General features: G+C 36.1%; 1 protein-coding gene across 4 annotated transcripts in view; it reads left to right on the top strand.

Annotated features, from left to right (window-relative positions):
• The window catches only part of LOC129788693 (protein trachealess), a 122033-nt gene that overhangs the window by 39311 nt on the left and 57669 nt on the right, over positions 1-25053 (top strand). For all 4 annotated transcript variants that reach the window (XM_055825001.1, XM_055824968.1, XM_055824960.1 and 1 more), the window contains exon 3: positions 7645-7692. In XM_055825001.1, coding sequence (XP_055680976.1) covers positions 7645-7692 — 48 coding nt within the window. The remainder of the gene's footprint in view (positions 1-7644; positions 7693-25053) is intronic.

The raw sequence follows: 25053 nt of genomic DNA, 5'->3' as shown, positions 1-25053 counted from the left end.
GTTAGACACATCCTGATTAAAACACATAATCAAGCAGAAAAAAACTAATATTAACGTCTTGTAAACGACTTTTTCAACAATTTTCCATCGTGCTATGAAAATTCCATGGTAGGCAGCATAACTTTGCAAATGTTTGAGATGTTTGTGGGGAAAAACATGGGGATTGTTTTCAGAAAACCGGTCCATCACCTCCACCATCCCAGTGCAACAAGAGCCAACATCGAGATACATTAATAATTTTGCTACACAGTACAAATCAGCTTACATTTCAAACAGATCCTCTTGGATGCGGATGTCAACTGTGTGGCGGAGGAAATTTGTATATGCGAAAGAATTCTCCTCGGCGTGGATTTCCAGCACATCTATGGGATTTTTCTTCGGGATGTTTATTTTTTTTTGCCTCTTGATATTCTGCGATCTCGTCAAATCATTAAAGATTGTTTTTTTTTTCTCTTAATTCTTCATTTAATCAAGGAGAAATATCTCCACACTGTGGTGTCTCTTGGGTTGATTTCTTGATTTCAAACTCCCTGCCATTGGCGATGGCCTTTCCCGTGGAGAACAATTACTTGACACACAAGACGACTGATTGATGCCACAAGATTGAAAAGGGAGAAAGGAAAAGATTCTCGAGATGATAATCTCACAATTGCAAACTTTTTGAATTGAGCACCGATATTTTCTGATTTTCAGTTAATTGGTTTGCTCTCTAAAGTGGGAAATCTCCTTTGGAGCTTTCGCAGGAGCTTTTCAGAGCAAAGCACGGAGTTTGGTCAATTAAAAAGAAATTCTTCATCCCATCCAGTTGTAGATGTTCTCACCCTGACAATTGATTGAGTGATTAGTGATTGAGTGATTAGGAGATACTTCTCGATTGCTCTGGCGAGGACAACGAGAAGGTAAGATTTGTCTCAGGGCACGCCAGTGGAGACAGACTAATAGAGAAATGATTTCTTGTGTGAATAATACTTCTTTCTTGCACCCAAATAGCCACAGTGTTGTTGACAAACTCGCTCAAAGTTCTCCCTAAAAAGGTGCTCTCCCATCCATTCCAACGTGTGCTGGCGACTTCTCAGGGAAAATTGGATGTGGCTTCTGCTGGAGCCAGGAAGAGAATCTCATGCGGCTGCTTCTCACAGGCAGAAGACTCCCATTTATTTTTTTTTGCATCACACCCCATCACAGAGAGATGAGTAAATGACTTCTCAAAGGAGACAATATTTATGAAATTGATGTGGCGCGACTTGGTAAGACGCGCCACTTCTTTTTCACGCAGCCATTCTGCAGAGTACTTGTTGGCTGTCTCTCGATGATGATTTTTGTATTTAAACAGCCACCACAACGGCACGCTTTGAGCCACACGTTGCCGTAAATGGCCATAAATAGAGAAAAGTCAACTGCACCAGTTGAAAAATCATGAAATGAAAAATTGGAGAAAAAGTCGCTCAACTTTTGCCGCAATGTCCGCACTGCTTTTTATTCAAAAAGACACCGCGTGCGCGCAACTTTGTTCTCCGCAAAATGCCCCACAGATAATACCTACCTGCATATTTTTAACTCACTTCTACTCTATGCTGCCATAGCTTTTCCTTCCGATAGACAAGTTGAGTTTTGCAAAAGTCACCAACTGATTAATTTGTGGGAGAAAAAAATTCAAAGAAAGATTAATAAAGTTTCTATCTCATTGATTACCTAATAAGTTTTTATGCACTATATTTTTTTTCTTTTGCAAATGTTAGCTTTTTGATCTTTTCCGACAAAATCAGCGGTAGGTGCTTTCATTTATATATTTTTTCAGGAAGCTCTTATTCGATAAAAGTTGTTAATTTAATTTTACATACAAGGGAAAATTTGATTTAATTAATTTCCTTGAAAAATTAATTTCTTTTGAAAGTTTTTCACGCTTTTCAAAGGAGTGAAGGAATGATAAATTGTTCAAAATAATTCTGAAAATATTTGAATGATGATCAAATAATTTTGAGGAGTTTATAGGAACAAAATGGCCAAAATATGAGAATTGGAAATGTTTTGTTTTACCAAATTAGCTAAAAAACGTTTTTAAAACTCCTTAAAATTCTTATCATGCCTTAAAAAGAAATATAAACTTTGTACCTACTTGTACTCGAACCAGGGGCTTTTTGGATACAACGCGAGTGCTCTATTCATTACACCCCTGACCGTCTCACTTTGTTTAAATCACCACAAAAAATTTACGATCTTGTTCAGAAAAAACATGAAAATCTTTAAGAATTAAAAGAAAAATTAAAAAGAAAAAATTAAAAGTGCAAAAAATATAAGAAATATCGCTACAATAGACCAATAGACCGAATATACTCGTGCAAACTTAATAACAGCAAATAAAATAATCTCCTCATAATCCAACAATTAAAAATATATATTTATCATTAAAAAATAATTAAATATGCAATTAAAACAATCGCTCAATTACATCATCCCCATGCAATTAGCAGTGAATTTTCCAGACACAATACCGCAGAAAATGATACTAAAGTTGAGAAAAAAGAAAAAAAAGTCTGCGCGCGGAAGATCACTCAAAAGACGCATTGAAAGTTGAATAAAATTATAAAAATATTTCACGCCAATTTACTCCCTAAAGCTCAATATTAATAAGTCGTTACTTTTGCATGCTTGAGAAACTTCTGGGTGTGATCATTGCCTCCTCAATGGCTTACGGCGTTGCTTTTCTCACACACATTAGAATTTTTCTCCGAGTGCATGCACAGGATGGTTTTATGAGCTCCATCTTCTCTCATCGCACGCATTTTCGGAGGGAAAAAAATGACGATGAGATGGCATTTGAATCTACACCGAGTTGTGTGGAGGACAAAGCCACACAATGCTCCATTGCCATGAATAAGTGATTGTAGCGAGGGGTGAGCTCTTGTGCGAGGGCAGAGGGAGGGAGCAATAAGACAAAATATCCGAAGAGTGTTTGTGCGGAGGATATAAAAATAGCGCATGGGAGAAGAATGGCGAAATGCAGTCATAATATTGAATTATTGACACACAAACCACTTAACGTATTACCTTCTTGTGCCTTTTCCACTTATGGGGGATGAATGCCAGCACGTTGGTTGGGGGGATGAATCCTCCTGGCCTCATTCGTCTCCGGGGCTGTGAGATGGATTTCTCGGTGTTGGAATATCTCTTTTTGCGGTCTTTCTTCCATGATGGGCTGAAATGGGCTAAAAGGAGAGAGGGTGGTGCTCTTTCCGGGGGGATGATGTACTGTACATAATATAGAATGTATAGAGAAATGAGCAACAATGTGTGGATGGATTTGTGTGGTCCATGAAATCACCATCAAGGAGCGACGTGAATGTCTTTTGGAGATCAAAATGCGACGCACACGAAAAAGTGCGGATAAATATTTCATTCAACCACCAAAGAGAATCCTCCATCCACAGGGTGTGGGTGGGTGAGTTTTTGCGTAAATTTCCAAGCATTGTGTGTACCCGAAGAAGTACTCCACCACAAACTCTGTGCATGGCAATCAATACCGAAATGTATATCAGGATGTCCTTATTTGGGGCGATGATACAAAAATAGAATAATACCCAGAGAGGTGAGTGATTTGATTGAATTTGGGTGCTGTGCACGTCCAATAATCAAATACAATTCCCCGAGTGTGTTTGTCCATCGATGGAATGAAAGAGTGTCAAAATGTCACATCAGCATCCATCATCCGCCAAAATGGGGGCTTGAGTGATTAATAAAGCTGACAAATGCAAGTAAATTGAATGAGAGACGCGAATAATTTTATAAATATGAGCTTTTCCTTCGGATTTTTGCCCCCAAGGAGGTTGACAGGAAAATGCGAATGAATTTTGTATATAAGAAGAGCAATAGATTTGTAGAGAGAGATCTTGGCAGTCAGATAAGAACTGGAAAGCTCTTGCAAGATGGTCAAGATCGTCAAGAGACATTCCAGAGATCATATAAAGTTATCGAAGATAAATTAATTTTGCAGTGCAGAACAGGGTGAATAGGAACGTCTGAATTTTAAAGGAGAAATCATATAAAAAACTTTTTCTATTTTAAAATTTCTCGAATGCATCGAATATTGGGCCTTATTCAGCGACCAAGAAACCCTTGAAATTCGCTTGAAATCTTGAAATTTCCGTACAAAATTCAAAGATTTCAAGGGTTTCTTGGTCGCTGAATTAGGTCCATTAATCGAATTTATCAGAACAATCTTTAAATATTCTTTTTTTTATTTAAATTAATTTATTGAGCAACTGGAAGTTTACAATCATGTTTCTTTAAGTGTGTGTACAGTAAGGGAACTATTCTACAGCTAAATAAAAAAAACTTAAAATTCAGACTAATTTGAAGAATTTACAGATTAATTGAAAAATTTATCACAATACTCTTTAAATATTCTTAAATAATTTGAATATTTTGGCGCTTATTCTGAAATATTTGTAATTCTTCTTAAATATTCAAATATTTTTAGTTCAGTTAAACGAGCATTGATTTTTTTACATTTATTCAAAAATATTCCTTAAGGTCTTTTTAATTGGGACAAATTCAAGTAATTTTTGAAATTTTTGTAAAACTTGCTTTCAAAATCTTCTAGGAAAGTCAATTTTCTATAAAATATTCTTGAAATTTTACCTAAAAATTCTAAAACTTTTCCTTTATACAATTCTATTGGTCTTTTAGGAAAATAAAAATTTTTAAGTTCGAACATTCTACAAAGAATATAAACGTCCTAAATGAAGAATAATTAAACAAACCCATATTAAAACAATTCTATCTCCATTTTAGCAGTGAAAATAAATACGAAATAGAACTAAATAAAGATGAACAACTCACCTGCAACGCATCAACTTGAATTTGTCCCAGAATAATGAGGGATGGAGGTCGTATTAAAAGTTAGATGAAATTTTTATCCCTCAATTAATGTCCTGCCGTGCAGTAAATGCAATCTAATTATCTCCTTCAAAATGGCAATAATAATTCCAAGAGAGTTGCAAAAGACACTCAGCCGGGGGGGGGGGGGCCCTGCACAGGGAGTTCAGCATGTCAGGAGGACAAGCAGAATTTGGTCTTCCAGGAGATGCGGTGAGTGAAAGAGGATTACCTTTTGGAACCCATCCCATATTCAGTGGTTGAGGTATCTCGTGAATAAGTACTTTTTATGGGCGTCGAGGTGCTCGTAAAAGCGCCCAAATTGAGATTTATTTCGGCTCAAGGAGAGGAATTTCTTCTTTTTTTTCTCTCTCCGTGGGCCATGGAGTCCTTGGAAGTCACTGAACTTCTACGATGGAGGTTTTACCATCTTCTAGCGTGATATATTCAACCTGTTGGGGTGATTATTCTTCTGTGTTTTTTTTTTACTTTCCGCAATCGAGAGGGATTGCCTTTGGAAAGTGACTTTCAATTGCTTTATAAATCCTCGATTCACCTGACAGCGTGGGGGTGGATGGCGAAGAAATATGTGTGAGAATTTTGAATTAATTGAGATTTGCAGAGAGACCTTGATGTAGGTTCGTTTGGTAATTTTTCTCCCTGTGAGGCCTTTGTATACAGGGAGGGATTTGTCGTCAAAATGAGCAAGAAAGCGAGGGTGGTTTAGCGTATGAAGGGTACGCGTGGCTTTGTTAAACGTTTCCCTTGTTGAACATGGGCAAAAAGGGATGGTATAATGAGCCAGGGTGGGTGAGAGTGGGTGGTAGTCACCCTCATGTGTGTGTTGTGAAGGAGAGACGTTGAATTGCGCAAAAATTAGATGGCACAATTTTCCCTCCCAGTTTCCAGAGCATATTATCTTTAATATGTAATTAAGTATAAATATCCAATTGACTAAATATCACAGCCCAGGGGTTTCGGGGGGTGAGATTGCTCTCAATTTGTCTCATCGCACCCACACCATGTGAGATGAGAGAGCTTAAGATTTAGATTAGAAAATAATCTCCCACCATGGAAGCGAGATTGGATTTCTCCGGCATTTTTCCATGGAATAGGGATTCTTTTTTCTGCATAAAAATCATATATTGATGGATTTGTGAGATTTGAGTCCATTGTGATTTTGCACCCACACACAATGCCCTTTTCCTGCCACGTGGGGTGAGGGGTTGTGTTTTGGCGGCAAAAACGTGTCGTAAGAGTTGCTGAAGAATGAGAAAATATGTTCTTGTTTCTGGATGGAATGATGGTTGTTACAAAAGGCAGCCACCCCCATTGGGAATAAGTCAGCCAGTCGGCAAAGGGAGGGCGAACAAGTCAATTCAGAGGCAAAGATGAAATTGTCGCATTCTTGCGTTGGACTCTGTTGAAGAAGCATCTCTACAAAAAGAAGGATTCTGAGTCATTTCTCACAACAAAAAGACGCCTCTCTCTTGAAAGGAAAAAAAATTGCTGTAATTACTAACCAAAGGAAAACCCTTTGGAAGATAAAGTGAAAACTTCCAGAAGGTGTGTCTGTGATTCAATAAATTTCCAACAGTGCGCATTTACAGCAATATAGGGTTGCGCTGAAAAAGTAAAAAAAAGCCGGCAAAAAGACGATGAATAGTGGTGTGTAATTGATTGTGAATTGTGAAGAATTGATGAGGAATTGCGCTAATCTGCAAGTGAATCCCCACCAAGCCCAGCATTCGAGCGAAAGAGTGAATTGCACGCACAGTAATTGATAAATGATGGAGTACTCTGTCATTATTGCCGTTCAATTGGGGTTCGTTGCATCTTCAGTTAGCTGCCTCAGCCGCAGATCCCTTCTTCTCCAGCAATTGGTGATTTGCACCGGTGCAAGTGTACAATAATTGTTAATTTGTGGTATGATTTGTTGGTGCGATGTCAGACTCATCCGCCTAATTCATTCACAACCCTTTCCTTTTGCCTCTCTCTCTTCAATGAGTGGCTCTCAGGTGGATTAAAGAACATGCGTGTGTGCTTGATGTGGGCTTAAGAAAACTTATCCGAGATTAATTTTGAGAGAAACAACATGTGCCACTTTCTACCCTTCTACTCATCGAGCTTCCTGCTTCGTGAAAATTCAACCAGCAACTTTATGTGCATGTAATTTAATCCTTTTTTAAGATTTTTTTTTAATGAAAATTCTTTGAAAATTGAATAAAATGTCTGTTGGAACATTTAAAGTTTTATTTTAGGTCCTTAATTGGTTTGATTTCAATCGTTTTGGCTTTTCTTAAAGCTTGATGCCATCGTTATCTCTGAAAAGTCATTAAAAAAATGAAAATGAATATTATTGAACATTTTTCTTTAATTACAAAGTATGATTTATTAAAAAAAAACTTTTTAAAATTTATTTTAAATATTCAATTTGTTTTTTTTTTCTTGTTTATTTGACAAAATTCAGCAAAACTTCCTAAATATTTTCCAAATAAACAACCCCTAGAATTATTAAAATTTTTCCTCTTTAGAATCTGATAAAAAATGAATGAAAGCTCCCAGTTTTTTATCAATTAAATTACAGACTTTACTGAAAACTGAAAATTTAGTTAATCTCAAAATTCAGAGAATGTGATTAGGCAAAATTTGCATAAGTTCCCTAAATCCATTATGCGAATTGAAAAAAAAAAAGGAATTTCCTTTAATTCCTCAGTGTGAGCATTCCTGAATCACCAACTAATTCTTTCATTCTGTTCTTCTATGCAGGAAACCCTCGATGGACGACGTGGGCAATCCAACATCGGTCAATGCTCGGTAAGTCACACCACCGAGACCTCCTCTGTTAAATACCACATCACCCAAATAGAGGATCATGGCATCCCCCCATAAGCCACACCGTGTGGCCATCGCTGGTGGTCAGTTGCGTGGGATTTGTCAGTCATGCCACGAGTGCAAGGATTTCCATCCAATTCCGCTTTTCATTTGCATAAGTTAACTTTTTCTCCCCGCCTGAATCCATTCGTCCGAACCACCGCTGGTGGTCAGAATTAAAGTTCCGTGTGGCGTGAGGGGGAAGAAATCCCCCGAAATTGCCCTTTGCCAAGGATGCAGCGTGTTGTGGGAATTTCAGCAATGCCTCAGCAAATTTAATTATATCTTTTGGCTCTTTTTCTTGTGCCCGGGTCACAATTCAAGGGAAAACCGTATTGTCTTGCGTACGCGCAATCTCTTTTGGCCTGGCAATACCTGGCCTGTGTTCGTTTTTTTTTGCTCCCCCCGCACGGTGCTTTCTTTCCCCGGATGATGAGATGTGCATAATCGATGGCCACAGGAATCCAATGTGACCATTCTCTCGGCGCGGCCCCATCTCGCGATGCCCGTGTGTGTGCAACTGCAGAACTAATCGACCTCCATTAGCGATTGATCGCGGCACACGGGACCGATCGAGACACAATGGTTATGATTGAAGGAAGACAAGAGCAATGCGTACACATGAAAAACGGGCCTATAAGTGATCTCACTTGAGAATCTCCTTTATATACAACGAAATAGGCCTCCCCTCCCCCCATGACCCACCGCGTCTGCCCCAATGCAGTGGAGAACTACATATATTCCCTTCTCACTCCAACCCATGATGGGGCTGTATGAAAAATTAATACAAGCACGAGATGGAGAAAAAATGGAACAAGTTGCAATTTTTCTCTCAAGTGCAGATTTGTTATCTTCCACCATGCCAGCGCATAAGGTGCAACCGTTGCTGAACGATCATCATACTCGCAATGTGTTTAATCATATATAGCATATTGAGAGACAAACAAAGGGGTGGATCAATGGTTGATTTTTAGTGTGTCCATGGGAAGAAATTTATCAATTGAATTTTCCTTCTTAACCTCTTTAATTTGGCTCAAATGGGATAAATGTGAACTTTCTTGACTTTAATTAATTCGTGGAAGTCAAACGCGAGATCTGACCTTTTTTTGAAATTCCTCGTTTATTATTTTTGCTACGTTTCGGAGCTTTATTTCTCCTTCATCAGGCCTGCAATTACATTATGGACAATATTTTTACATTTACATAACCTTTTAACACTGAAATATTTTTTATTAATTAATGTGAAAAAAATTCTAATGATTCTAATGATTAGTGATTCTAATGTATTTAACCAATTCGATTGTTTCGGTGATATTAGCCTATTTCTTCAGGTATAAAATTATAGGGAAATTCGATTTTTCTGATACCAAATTGAAGTATTTTACGCAAATTTTGAATATTTGTCAGTGTTTTTTATAAAGGTTTAATTACTTAAAAACACTTTGAAAGGATAAACTTTTTAAAATTGAATAAAATCTTTTTCATTCATAATTTCTTCAACTGAACATTAACCAAACAGACCAAACTAGCCAATCAATTATAGCAATTATTCGCCCTTTAAAAATTTTCTCTCTCCACTTCTTATATTATGCTACCTCCTAGAATAAATTCAAAAGAGATGAGAAGAAGCTGAAAAGAAATCTCCGCGTCTGTGGCAGAGAGTATAAAAGATCCTCTATCTTTCTCCAACACCTGCTAAAAGAGCACAGTACGCACATCTTTTAAATTTATGCATCTTCTGCAGTCGATCATCACGTTGGAAGTTGTTTATGATGAATGTTCGATCAACAAATGACAGCTAATTTCTATATTGTTTCATAATAAATGCACGCCACAGAATCAACTAAACATGAAACAATTAGAAACTCTTCCGATGATGCGGTGGAAAGGAGAAAAAAAACGGAAAAACTCGTATTACGCACATTGGCTCTTTATTTATGGCATCCCAGGAGATATTCTTGTGAGCAAAAGATGATTTCCTTCTCAAGCCGTCCCTCCTTCGTAAATTGCCTGGATATCATGAAAATTCCTTGGAGACATTTCCAGCGATCTTCTTTCGCATTCTTATCACTCGTGGCATCATGAGAAAATGAAGATACCGCGCACTCACAATTAATTCGCAGAAAACTTAATTATCTCCCCATAACTAAATGGCTCCCCCATACCATCGCATGTACTTGCTATGCGAACACCAATGACGAATTAGGACATGAAATTTGCATTGCAATGAGACATCAATCCCCGCGCTGTGGGTCCCTCCGCGTGAGACTGCATGAAGAGTTCTCAAAGAGGTCGCGGTTTGTTTTTCGGGCAGTGCGCGAAGGCAATGAAATTAGGGAATTCTCGTGGACCACCCTGACATTTATAACGTTGATCATCTAATGTGGAGGGACTCCCCGATTGCAAAAGCATTTTTCCCATACCTTCTGACTCTTTGGGTAACGGCCCAAAGCTACTATATTGGTATATTATTCAATCTATATTTCGGAATGATTTAATTTCGAGATAGATTTGTTTGCATATTTATTAAATTAATTGATTTATTGAGATGAAAAATTATTTTTTGAAGGGAAAATTGTATTTTTTTAAATCTTTTTTATCGTTTGAGAATACAAAGAAGCCTTCAAGAAACTTTTCAAGCTTTCAAGAAATATAAAAAGTCTTATTTATTTTCTTGAGAAGCTTGTCCTTCAAAAAATTAATTAAATTGAGATTAAATAGTTTAATTTTTACTAGGCGTCTCCATTCCCATGTAACATTTTGTGACCACCAGAGAGCTGATTTGGTCACACAACGTACTGCCGACGTAACCTTTACGTCGCCTTGTTACCAACCGATATGGTAGCGGCTGCGACGTCGCTGTTACGAAACCTTTACGTCACAAAAATTACCATGAAAACATTTTTGTGCAAATTGTACAAAATATTCACATTTGTAATGCAATTTTTCTTGTAAAACTCATAAAATGAGAAAATATGAATTACCAATACAAATTATCCTCAAAAATACTTCAATAATTTAGTTTTTTATCAAAATAGAACATTTGGTCATTTTTGCGACTAATTTGGTAATCTTGTGACGTCGTGACCAAATGGTAGGCATAACGTCGCGATATGGTCGCGCGCAACGTCGCCGTGACCACACTCTCAATGACCTATTGTTACCTTGCAAAAACTGACTAAATATTTAATTATTTCATCAAATAACCTGCTAGATATTCATTTTATAGAAGAGCAAGGATAATTCAATGCATTGGTTGGCACAAAAATGATAAAATATGCTTAAAATAATGAAGCATACCCCATGGTAACATTTGTGACCAATTTGGTCATCTCGCGACCTCATGAACGCGTGGTAACCGAATGGTCATATTGCGACGTAACCGCGACCACACTCGCAATGGAAGATTGTTACCTTCCCAAAATAGCCCAAATATTTAATTATTTAATCAAATTACTTGCTCTATCTTCATTTTATGGGAGAGCAAGGATATTTTAGTGGATTCGTGGGCGTAAATATAGCTAAAAATGCATAAAATCATAAGATGTATTCGTTGGTAATTTTCGCGACCAATTAAGTAATTTTGCGACGTCGCGTTATTACGTAGCGATTACCTCGCGGCAACGTCCCCAAAAATGTAAACAATGGGAAGCTTCACATAAATAGGGAATTTCCCAGCGAATTTTCTTCTAGCTGTGGACAAATATGAGGTAGCATAGAATCCAGAGTACCTGGATCAATGTTTCATGGCATTACATGGCATGCATTGGTGGAAATTAGCAAGAAAATAAATCAATTTCTTCTTCTGAAGGCAGAAATTGAAAATCTTTGACATGAAATGTCACCGAGTTTTCTCATTGCACCCAGCAAAAGAACTTTCGCCGACATTGTCTGCGGAATTTCAGGACAATGTATTGGACAAATCTAATAATAATTATTAAAAATATTAAAATATATTTTTAATAGCTTTTTAAAGAAAAACAATACTTAAAAATCATTATAAGTGAAAATAAATATTTAAAAAAAAATAATTTGGCTCGAAACAAAAATAATAAATGAACTCGATTTTATTTCACAAAATTGTATTAAATTACAAAAAATATATATAATAAAAAATAAAATAAAAATCCAGAAAAAAATATTTAAAAAAATCCAGAAAAAATATTCTTAGATTATGGTGCATTTTAGTAGAAAAATTTTTAAATTTTCCGAATCTTTTACTGATAGTTTCAATTTTAAAATCATCTTTTCTAATATTCCATAAGAAACGAAACGCTATTTAAAGGTGATTTATATGTTTTCAATCTGTAAGTGTACTTCTTTTCTATATTATTTATTCGCTATTTAAAGGTTTCGCTTTTTTGAAATGTTAATTTTGTTTATTTAATACAATTTTTTTTTAATATTAATATTAATTTTGTATTAATAGCTTAAGATAAGTTTGGAAAAATATAGGTAATAAAAGCAAAAGTGACGGAAAGTTTGGTCAAATTATGATTAAATTTAGTCAAAATGATGGTAAAGAGATATTAAATGACGGTAATTTCCTTAAGAGTTAAGGCGTAACCAAATTTTGTTTTTAAATTATCATTGGAAATTGTCAAACACTTAAGAAAATCGTTCTCATTTCCCGGAAAAGCGCTGGGAAATACATGAATTTTCCCGTTTTATTGGTGTAAAACATTTTGATTTTTTTTCTTAATTTCTAGCTTTTCTAGTAAATTCCTTTCTATGTGAAATGAAAGCACTTTGAAAGCTTAACATTATATATTTAATCCATTTTCCTACGAAGAAACTCGCGAGATTCCGACAGTGAACTTTTCTTTCGCTTCCCATTTCTCCAATATTCCACGTAACCAATTTTTATTTTCATTATTTTGTAGCATTTTTAATTCTCCTTCATTTTAATAAAGCATTCGCAGAAGAAATCCGCTGGGAAAACTCGCTATTAAATAATTTACCAAAACTAAGTACATTTTTGCGTTAGAAAAAAAAAAGAATTCCTCTCCAAACATATGTGGAACCAATTGTCCATCTTTTGCCAAATATAATCACTTTTATCTGTGATTCTTTCGAAGAAAAGAATAGCACAGCTTCTGTGTACCACCAATTTTTGTTCAAAATAACCGAAACGTTTACCAAATATAAGGTGAAATTCACCATTCAGACAGAAGATTTCTTAAGATTTCTCAAGAATAACTTAAGATTTCTTAAGAAAAACTTAAGATTTCTTAAGAAAACTTAATATTTTTTAAAGAAAAGTTAAGAAAACTAAAGATTTTTTAAGAACAAAGTTAATATTTCTTAAGTCAGACTGAATTTTAGGCTAAATGTAATATTTTTTGATGATTTTTAAGATTTTCGATGTCTTAAGACCATCAAGAGCATTTTTTTTTAACTTAAGAAATAGAAAATTGTATTTATCAATTTAAAACAAAGAAAATGCATTTTTGAGTGTACAAAATGCAAAAATTCGCTTTAATCAAATCATCATGCACTGATGACAGTCTTAGAATTGTTTAAGCATTCTTAATACTTGTTTAAAGAGCACTGAATGATTCTGAAGAATTTTCCGGGGGTGTTTTGGGGAAAATCACTCAGGAAAATATTTTGGGAAAATTATTATAATTTTTAGCCGTGCTTTTGAGTGCCAGTTTGTTCTATTCTTTATCGGGAAAAAGTTATAAAAATGAAAGAAAAACAGCTTACTACACTTGAATTTGTCTTGAAAAGTAACATTTTAGCTGTGATTCTTTCTTCAAAGAAACACAGCTTCTTTGTACACTCAAAAATGCATTTTCTTTGTTTTAAATTGATAAATACAATTTTCTATTTCTTAAGTTTAAAAAATGCTCCTGATGGTCTTAAGACATCGAAAATATTAAAAATCATCAAAAAATATTACATTTAGCCTAAAATTATGTCTGACTTAAGAAATCTTAAGTTTTCTCAACTTTTCTTAAGAAATCTTAAGTTTTTCTTAAGAAATCTTAAGATCTTAAGACTGTCTGAATGGTGAATTACCAACAAAAAGAATTATTCATATTAACGACTAAAATCTCAAAATAAAACTTCTGCTTTTTTTTCATAATAATTAATTTTGGTCAAATTATTGTTTATAAGACAAAAAATATGATTTTTCTAAAATAATTAATTTATTATATGAACAATAAAGCTTAAAATGGAGTAATGTTGGAAATGTCCAACAAAAGTCGTAGGATTTTGCGACGATGGAAGTTTATTTTTTTGGGTGTCATGGCGACGGCTTTTGGCGGCGGTTATTTTGGCGGGAATTCAAATATTTCAATGCAAACTTTAACAAATTATTTCGCAATTTATATAATATATTGAGCAATATTTTAAAGCTTTTCCACCTTAGAATATATAAATCTAATTTTAGAAAAAATAAAAAAACATAATCAAGAAAATTCAATTTTTAATGGCAATAAAATAATTGAAAATCATTATTTTTTAATAAAGGAGCATTATTATATGAATCTACATTAATTTTCGCGACGGTAGTTAAATTGGCATATATTTTTTAGGTGTGATGACTTCCCAAAAAATGCATATAAAAATAAATAATATACGCGATGGTCGCCATGAAATTATTCCGTATGGATATTTGTTGTAATAACTCATGGCGCCATCACCATGGCATTGGTATAAATAAAGAAAAAGAAAGAGAAAATATAGAAATGTTGAATGTTCAAGAGAAAAACAGAGACAGACAGTGCGAAAAATTGCGACGTAACCGCGACGTAAAGGCAACGTCATCGCTACTCGACGACGTAACAGGGAGGTAACGGCGACGTCGCGGTTACGTATGTGGTCACATGCCTGGTCGCAGCGACGAAACTGCGACCTTGTTGTTACGTCGCTATGACGTCGAAAAATTCCCCATTTACGTTGCCATTACGTCGCGGCGAGGTGCGATGTTACTTGTGGCGTGACGTTGCCGCGACCTGCAATTACGTCGCCGCGACCAAAAAATGTTACATGGGTTGCTCTTTACTAATTTTTAATATTTATTTAATCAGATAAATCTTATCTAAATTTATTATTTTATTAATATCTAAAAGTTTTATTGTACAGAAATTGAATATATCGTAAAAATAGCCTTAAAAATCCACTTGGAAAACTTTCTTTAAAAATATTTTATTTGAGATTTATTAAATAGAAATTTAATAGTTTTTACCATGCGTCTCCATTGCTATTTAATGATTTTTTTTTACATATGATTTATTGATTTTTTAAATGAATAATCATATTTAAACATTCATTAATCAAATTATAGCTTTAAGAATATAAACGTTAGAACTTTTGAAGCTATAAAAAACCAAAGTCAGAGGAATCTGTGTTCTTATTTGATATAATTAAACATTTTTGTTCTAAAATATAATTTACATTGCAGTGGAGACGCCTGGTCTCTCCAGTCTGGTCTTAACAGTCGTGCAAAATTTTTAAAAATATCTTCGATATCTCTGTGTTAAATTTCCGTGACTTTTCTTGTCGATTCATTGGAAACTTTAACATTTGATTTGCATAATTTCTGCATACAAAATTCTCTCGTTGAACAAAATGGGATTTTTCACACCACACACACCATATTTGCTACATACAAAACAATTCTCCTGCAATACTGAAAAGATTCACAAAAGTATTGGTCCGAAATGATGCACCCTCCCGTGGAAGAGGCGGAAAAAAGCACGTGTCATTGAATTGGCAATTTCAATAAATCGCTCCAGCGAGGAATTGAAAAGTGTTAAATGGTAATCTCATGTTGCAAAGTGTTTTTTTTTCTTTGTTGCGCCATCATTGTCATGGGAAGGAGATATGTATGTTTGCTGCGACTCCCGGGGTATGGTGTGTGGATATAAATTGAAGGGGGAGAGAGAGAGCTTGGTGGAAAAAAATGATATTTCTTCATTTCGAATCAAGAACAACATTCTTCGAGACATTTAAAGCGCGCGATTTCCACCGTCGCGCGTTATTAAGAGGAGTTATACGAAGAGATTTTTCGATATAAAAATCATCGATATTCCTTTTATGTGGTGTAGATGCTGAGAACACGTTTGCGAAATGCCCGTCGATAAGGGCATCATCGACGCCGGTGCGCAGAGTGGTATGAATTTTGTTCTTTTGCGCGGCAGAAAGAAGTTTAATCTCCCCCATTCTTCCCGAACCTCCTTTTGCGCGCGGGATCTCCTCACCGCGAAGTGTCTTCAATTGTCATCACACATGAAGAAATAAAAATGTGCTTGCGTATGAGCCACTGTTGCAATTCCCATTAAATGTAAGGCGAAGGTATTTCGATTATTTTGTTTGGTCGTCTTAAATGCGACAATTAATATTATTAAATTTTTATATATTGTTGTACAGCAAACATCAATGCTCTCTGCGGCGATGGGGGCTTCTGTTTTCCCCGCTCTTTCGCCTTCTGTGAAATTCCATCACTGTGCAGATCAATCGATCGCGATCGATGGGAGAGCAGAAGGGGAGACGAGTTTGCTCTGGTGCAAGAAGAAGGAGCCAGACAGGGATGGTGAGATATAGGGGAGAAGATATTGTCCTGCAGGTGTGTGTTTATATATTGTTTTGCAAAAAGGGCCCAAGAGAACTTCTTCTCTATGCACTCTTTTTCACCTCACAAACCGCGAGCACATCTCTCGTCTCTCTGCGATGGCAAATGATCCCCTGTGGATCTTTCTCTCCTCCCCCTTCGCTATATATATCATCGCATATATACATACATATGTCATCCAAAGGGGCCCCCGTCAGTCAGTCAAGCCAGAGCAAGAGCAGCTACCTTGAATATTCCTCACATTGGGTGCGATCGGCAATAAAAACTGCGAATGAAAACAGGTCAATCAATAACGCAAAACGTCAAAAACAAACCTCATTTGTTGTAAAATGTTAATGTGGTGTTCAATTAAATTTTATAACAGATCGACACAATAAATTTTGTTCTGTGCACACAGAACCTCCAAAGGGCAGCGCGGGAGGGGGACACTCTGCGAAATGTTTTCGCTGCAGATCCCGAATAAAATGCATCCACAACGCATTATGGGCACACACATGGAGGTGCAACAAAAAAGAGGCGCACGAAGAAGAACCCATCACTTTAATGTCATCTCACTGAGTTTTCTTCACTTCTGTTTTCTCCTTCATCTTCTATATATTTTTCAGGCATTCACCACCCCCCTCCTCCTCTTCCAATACTGCCCTCTGCCCCTGTATGATTTTTCGGGGTTTCTCTGTCACGAGAATTTCACAACTCATCATTATGGAGGAAAAACACTTCCACTCATATTTATTATAATTTATCTTTTATTGTTCCACCTTGTCGCGCATCGTTTGCCCAAAACGTCGCTGATCGAGGGATTTTTATGTGGATTTTTTGCTCATTGGATTTATTCTTTTAGTCCCTTCTATTTAGAGATAAAATTTCTTAATTGGATACATTTTGGGAAGACTCTTGCAAGAAAATCACACTGTTAATATAAATCATTCACAAATCACCCGTTTTTTCAAGGATTTTTGAAAGTTTTTTATTAAAATAATAACTGAGAAAAGGAGTTGAAAAAATTATATGGCTAAAAGCAGATGGAGTGGCCGGGTAATTATTAAGCAATCCATTTTATTTTGTAATTAGCACCAAATTAATTGTAAAATAATAATAAAGAACAATTAATTATAAATGATTTTTCTTTGATTCTCTTTGTAATTAATTTTAACTTTGAGTGTTGAGTTAAAGTGAATGAAAAAAAAATTAATTACCAGGCGCCTCCATCTTAATTTTTGTATTAATTAAAATAAAAATTCGGTGAATCAGCGCTCATTAATTCGTCTTCCTTTTATGAATAACTGACTGAGTTGAATGGAGACGCCTAGTACCTACCAGGCGCCTCCATCTTCAACTTTGTATTAATATTATATATATTTTTTTCAGAAAATCAATTCTGATTTATTTGTCTCTTTTTAACGAATAACTCACTTTGAGTTCAATGGAGACGCCTAGTACCAACCAGGCGTCTCCACTTTTATTTCTTAAGATTATTTTTTAAGCATATAAAAAGCTTTCAATTAAGTTTTATTTCGCCAATATCGAACTTTTCAATTCAATTAGAACACCTTACAAGTCGATTATTTAAAATTTTATTTCAAAATCAATTTAAACAGAAAATACAACAAATATCGAAAAAGGATAAAAAAAAATAAAAATTTTCAGTCACAAATTAACAAAAAATTGCAGCATAATCAAAGACTTAAAAATACATAATTTAAATAAAAAGTTTGTAAAAGCAAACAAGCTAAATTGTATTGATCATTGATCGATGTGTGGTCTTTTAGCAAATTCTGTGCAATCTCTTCTGCACTCACGTACCACAGGGGTTAAGAAGCGTCTTATGTGTAGGAAATAAAAGCAGTAAAAGTCCGCAACTTTCGTGTAATGATCTCTCCGAAAAATTTCTCCTCAATGTCTGACAGAATTGTCTTCTCGCGAGCAAGTTTCGCCAGCAGTGCTTGCAAAATTAATCAACCAGTCTTAGCAAATTAAGCAATATGATTTCTTGTACGAAAGAGTTTGACGTGAAAAATTCCATCCCTGGTGGAACAGGATAGCAATGTGGGCAAGATTGTGGGTCCATGGGAAGAGTGAGGCTGCGTGTGTGCAGCAAGAAAGTCTGCAAGTGTCATGCGGATGGGTATAACAGTGCAAGAGAATGCCCTGGCAATTAGTACGATGTCTTAAATGCATTTTTAAGCAAATTTTCTTCGTCGCATTTGAAGGCTATTGCAATGTGTGTGATTATGAAGAAAAAAAATCCTCCATCTCATGTCCCAAAGACTCCACAAGAAGCCACCTTCTCGACTCACCACCACGCGAGGAGTTTCAACCAGAGCGATGAAAAAAAAAAGAAAAGAAAAATAAAAGACAGTCCCTTTGCGTTCGTATAGAATTTCCAGTTTCAAATGATAAATTATTGCCGCGTAGTGAACTAATTAGGTTTAATTAAATGGGGAAGAGATTTTAACGTTTTATTGCACACATTGAGCATCGACGGATGACTTTTGCGACTCCGTCAATATTTTATTCAATCGCATTGGCAATAAAAACTCGTTAGGTGGTTTGAGTTCGCGGTGCCGAGAGAGCGGGAATTTCATTAAAAATTGATGAAATGATTAAATAATTTGCTCCTCAAGCACAAGAACTCCTTTTACACGATCACAATTTTCCGGGAGTTTCTTCCATATCCACATGTGATGTGAGATCAGAGAAGAGAAGAGATATTTTTGTATTTTGCCTCTTCAACATGCCCGATGATTCCTCTTTTATTTCCTACAAACAAACCCATCAGCACAAGATGCTACTTTATGTTAATTCACCCTGCCAATGGGAATTGCAGAGAAGGATTTTTTTGTTCAATTAGAGAGAAAATTATGAAGATGAGCTTTTTCCCTGCTCAGCTGCAAGTGCCACAAGGCTGTGGGGATTTCTTGCACATATCGCCGTGCTATTGAATTTAATTAATCTTCGTTAAAATAATCGTTCAATATTCATTGAATTAAAATGTAGATTTGTGTTTTGCTCAACTTTAAAGTGAAACTGATTTATCTCTCAAATTGCATCATTGTCTTTGGCATTTTATAGTAAGGGAAATACAATTCTTGCACGCTAAGCGTTAGGTTGTTATCCATAGATGGCACTACTATTTCCACTATCGCAACGACATCTAATGGTGCCAGCAATAGCTATTACTTTTCGCCATATAGAAAGAAATTGTGAAAATGCAAAATGCTTCAAAATGAAATCGAAAATTCCTTAACATTGTGCTATATAAGAAAGTTTCCTCCACGTTGATTCTTCACATTTTTTTCTTCTTCTTCAAAAGAAAAGAAAAAAAAGAGAACAGCTAAAAGGCAAAAAGTCTGCATGAAAGAAAGTGTGCAAGGAGAAGAAAAGCGACATATAAAAGCTCATTGGCATTCCGATCGAATCGTGTCTATTCATTTGTTTCCTGGGCTACCTTCTCATTTTTTCCCCATTCCCCATCCTCCTTCTTCCGTCTTCCATTGACATTCACTTCCTCCTTCTTATTTTCAACTCTCGCCTCCAGTTGCCCCCTTTTTTCTGCTTCTTTCCACACACACACACACTCAGCTACCATCAACCCTCCGGCAGAGGGACTTTAAGCATTGGACCCTCTTCTCGATTCTTGCGCATTTTTTTTCTTGTACTTCAACTCACCTTCCTCATTCTTCCTCGAGGGGATGATGTTTGGTCTTTCATTAAAATCGTTGATTTTTATTATACCCACACTGGAGAATTTTATAGTGAGGAATTTAAGCTTCCTCTTGGCTGCTGCTGGTCGTTTTTTTGTTGCTGATTTTCCTCCGGCATTGGAGGTGGGTCAGATGCGGTGGCTGAAAAATACGAATCCCCATCAGCAAATCGACTTAATGGTGTGCTAGACAATTGAGCACCTCACCGAGAAAGCAACAGCAGCAAAAAGAATAAAATGTAAATTAGTTGAAACTGATTAATGGTGAAAATTCCAGCAAGTGGCTGAAGAAAAAAATTATCCCTCGTCCTTTTTTGGAGTAGGGGATGATTCTGAGGGTTAATCCTGAGGGACTTTATGCCTTCTTTTTTTTCGAATTGAAGAATACCGAGCAACAAGTGAGGGTTTTTCTAAGCAAGGCAACATCAGGGACACATAGAAGAACTTTAATCGCGTGTTTCTCGAGAAAATTGAAAAGCAATGTTAAGAGCAACCATCTATCGTCCTCACAGAAGCATGCCTCTGGGGCGGATGAGAGCCCCCTTCTAGCCTTTGGTCTATCCTTTCGGCATTTGGATTTGTCTGGTGCAATTAAAAGCAGAGTGAGAGTGCACGAAGGTGGCTAATTTAAGAAGTTACTTTCTTGTCGTGCCACCGCCAAATGGAGTTAAATGGAAGAAGCAGGTCAATCCAATTTACCAATGTTTGTTCAATTTATTTGTCTTTTAATTACACTCCCTTTTTCATCGCCTCGCATCCCAACCAACTTGTTCACACACACCTTCGGCGGTCTCTTCCTCCCTGAACCAGACTCTTTGGCTGCGGCGGCGGCGGTAGTCCCATACATAACTCATTTACATATTAGATTTATTTTGCGTGTTCCATCCAATGATTCTTCCGTGCTTACGGATAGCCAGAGGCGCACACATTGGGATGAATGGGGAGACGATGAAGGCACACGGGGGGAACAAAGGAGAGGGAGGAGGCTATCTCAGGAATCTCCTTTTGCCCACTGATCATCTGCGATCTTCTCCAGATAAAATTTCGCTGGGCTTCCGAGAACCTTCCCAAGATTCACATTGACAGAGTTGAGAGCTTTGTAGATTTTAGATAAAATTGTAGACTAAAAATTTAACGTTCGCTTGCAAATTTTTTCTTTAATTCTCTTTCTTAATAAAAAAAAAATTCCAGGACTTTTGAGCATACTAAAATTACATGAAAACACGTAAATCGTTAAATTAATTGTAATAAAAGAGGTTTATAAGCGTAAAGTTTCAAAAAAATCCGCTTGTCAAACGTTAGAAAATAAACGTCAAACTTTAAAGAAAAAAATCCCGAAAACTAATCACAAATAACAGGAATAAATAAAAACAACAGAAAAGAAAGATTAGAAATTGTTCATCAAAGAATTAAACTTTAAAAATGAACAAATTGTCAAAAGTTTTAAAATCAAATGCAAAAGCCGTTAATATGTTTTAATAATCTCATTCTTCATAAAATTCTGATCCAAAATTGTACATTTTTATTAATATTTGGAGTCTTTTAACCCTTTAACGTTTTTTAGGTCATACGTTGACCCAAACGTGAAACATTTTATTTTTTCAATTATTTATTAATGTAATTATTTTTCCATGTTACAAATGCATCAAATTCACGCATAAGGGGCCAAAGAAGACGTTCTGACTGAGAAAAGTCCACTAAAAAAAATCATAGAATTAAAATCGCGATAAAAGAGCGCATGTTTCAATGTTTTTATGTTTCACGTTGGACGCTAAAGGGTTAATTAAAAAATAATAATGATGTTGCAATTAAAATGAAATGTATGCGATCTTATTTCTCCCTCTAAAAATTCACAAAATTCAAATCATTAACTAAAATCTATTTTTATTTTTATTCAGTGAATTCAACTCTGTTCCGTTGAGATGAAACTCACTTAATTGGTGTAATTTTAATTGCTATAAATTACAATGTGGCATTAGAATGAGCAACCCTCACGCGATTTTCCCTCGTCCGCACCAAACGTCCCTCCTACGAGATTTAGTCTGTAATTGGATTTTTTCTTGCCACCTCATATTCAAATTTCTCTTTTAATTCCTCCCGACAGGAATGCCAAAGAAATGAAGAGGAGCTTCTGAATGTTGTTTCTCAAAGAAGAAAAAAAAAAAAGATTTCTCTGCATATGCATGGAGAAATTGGCGCGGCTTCTGTGTGGATTCTGCGGTGCTTGAGAGGTGCCAATTTTGTACGATTGAATACACGAAAAAGAGATGGGAAGAGAGATTTGATTGCAAATTTATGCATTAGAAAATCACTGTCGAGACAATGAAGAGTAGCTTCGCGTCTCTTTAGTGCGATGTCAATTTCTGATAAATGATATGACAAATAAGATCACACACTCCCACTGTTATTTTCCACCCCCACCGCCCATGAGATGCCTCCTTAATATGCACAAACCCCCCTGTGGGCTAAATATCACAAGAATTTGGCGCCAAGAGAAAATTCCTCACACCCTGTGGGATTCCTCGGTGTCGTGTGGAGTGGTGAATGATACCCATATCCGGAAAATCAAATGTCAGCCACGAGCATTGCATCCGAATTATCCGATTGGATTCGAATCCACCACATTTTCCATCACCCCCGTGGGGGATGAGGCAAAGAAGAAGAACCTTCCTTTTGGTTGATAGTGTGGGATGAATGTGAGGCGTCACGTATTCAATTTTGTACTTTTGGAATAATAAGGAGAAGAACGAGGAGTCTTTTGCCCTTATGGGTTTTTGCCTCTTGGGCTGATTCTTCTTCTTCAGGGGAAAATTGTATTGGTGGGTTGGTTTTGTAGAATGTCTCCGAGATATCTGAGATTCTTCCATCTCCACATCATCCAAATGACTCTCCACACCGCCCCGGGTGAGTGTGAGAATGTTAATAATGAATATCGAAGTGGAAAAAAAGCGAAATGACATTTTTTTCCTATTGATTCCACATCGCACCTCGCTCTCACTATGCAAGACATCCCCCCAAAGATGGAAATGAAAAGATCCCAGAGAGCATCATCCTACATATAACGAGAGTATTAAAAATCACAGAAATACCTCCCTGGAGGAATTTAATTGACTCCTCTTCACCATCTTATGGGGCATTTCCATTACCTCTCTCTCTTGGTACATTACATATTATATTCTTCCATCTCTAATTAACCCATTGAGGCCACTAAGGGTGTACCACATAGACTGCCATGCACAAGAGAAAGTTCTCAAAAAGTTTTTGTGAGAGAACATTAAAGAAAATTGTGACCATTGGTTGGAGAAATCTCTGCACTTCCATCAGTCATCACAACACCCAAAAAACCTCCTTGGTGGCCTTCTCACCCCCTCCAGCGTCTAGCTAGCTCATGAGGGTGGAAACTCGTTAAAATTAACATAACCTATAAATATAATCCCCCAAGATGTTGCCCTTAGTCGTCTTTCAATGTGTGACGGTGGTTCACTTACAAGATTTTGCACTTCACCAGCAATTTTCCTCACTTGACGTACCTCAGTGGTGTGAGAGGGGAGGGGGGTGAAATGCCTTGAAAATGGGCCGAGGGCCAAAATGTGGAATTAAGAAGGGAGACGAGAAGGTAAAGAAAGCTTTATTAGTGTCTCCGTTATGATATTTCTTACCATAAGAGGAATAAGAAAATCTCATACATACTCTTTCCCAAAAGGAACTTTTTGGGTTTTCACGAAGGATTTTAGGGACAGATTTTAATTGCTGAAATTAAATCTCAAGAAGCTAAAGCATATGTATGTAATTAACGGACTGTTTTCTTAAAAATTGAGAGCTCATGAACGTTATAATTTAAATTCAAGATAAATAATGCTAGGAATTTTCTTAACACTGGAGGATTGAGGTTTCTAACCTCAAAAGTTTGATCTTCATTTTCTCTTAAAAGAAAATGTTTTTCCAAGTTTTCTTTCGACGATCTTGAGGTTATAGAACTTCCCTACACTAGATGTAGAAATAATCACGATATGTTTAAGAGATTTTATTCTGTGACGATTCAAAAAATGTCGAATTGGCCACGGTGGCCAGCAAAATCCTCCAAGGGTTAAAGAACATTATGCAGTGTGAGGGAAATCAAAAAAGCTTAAAAAAGTCATTTTTAATTTTTTTTGATTATTTATTATTAAAAGGAGTGTTAAGAAAAACATAAAAATAACGCATTTTTTCAAGAAAGTTTTTATTAAACAATGTCCTTTCCCAAGGAAAACTTTATTTAAACCTTGCAGCATGATATACAATTCAAACATTTCAACGGATTAAACCACGAAAAAACGGGAAGGCGGCTGCATTAATCCTCTCCTGGGGGGTGATGACATTTTCCACCCAGCATGTGGTGGGCGGATTAGAGGCAAACAAATTGTCTCACTGAGAATCTCCTTGCACAACGGTGCTAAAATGAACATGCGGGGTTGGGTGTCGTCAAGAGTGTAAAGTGAATTTACATAAAAAAGTCACTACACAGAGGAAATTAAGTGTTGAGACAATTTCCTCGAGAGTGTCGCGTGAAAATCCTTAGCTGGCGGGGGTACAAAAGCCACCCTCGCGATATGAAAAGTATCTGACGGAGAAGGAGAAATTGCGACACCGGATTGTTAATGTTTTCAAATTAAATTTTAGTGCTGTTAATTTTATTTTTATGTTCATCTTCTTTTTTTCTGCATCTTTTGTATTCCACCAAATGGGCGAAAAGGCACACGCGGAGGGAAAAGAATATGGACAAAGAATTGTGGAAGAAGTGAAAGAATTTTCAAGAGGCAAAAAAAAAGAAGTTGGTGTATGGGGCGCAATAGAAGAATTCAAAGGGAATTTTTAATAATACACCCAGAATAAGATTTACGAGTGATGAAAAATAGAAAAGTGCAAAGACGCACGAGAGAAAATGAGAAAGGTGGAAAAGGGTTAACAAATGCGGCACATTTAAATAAACATATTTTTGGGAGAATGTTGAAAATGATTAGGGAATTCTTCTTGGGTT

The sequence above is a fragment of the Lutzomyia longipalpis genome, chromosome 1, assembly GCF_024334085.1.
Source record: "Lutzomyia longipalpis isolate SR_M1_2022 chromosome 1, ASM2433408v1".
NCBI lineage: Eukaryota > Metazoa > Arthropoda > Insecta > Diptera > Psychodidae > Lutzomyia > Lutzomyia longipalpis.
Note: the sequence above shows the minus strand (reverse complement) of the source record. Positions and strands in the feature narration are given on the sequence as shown.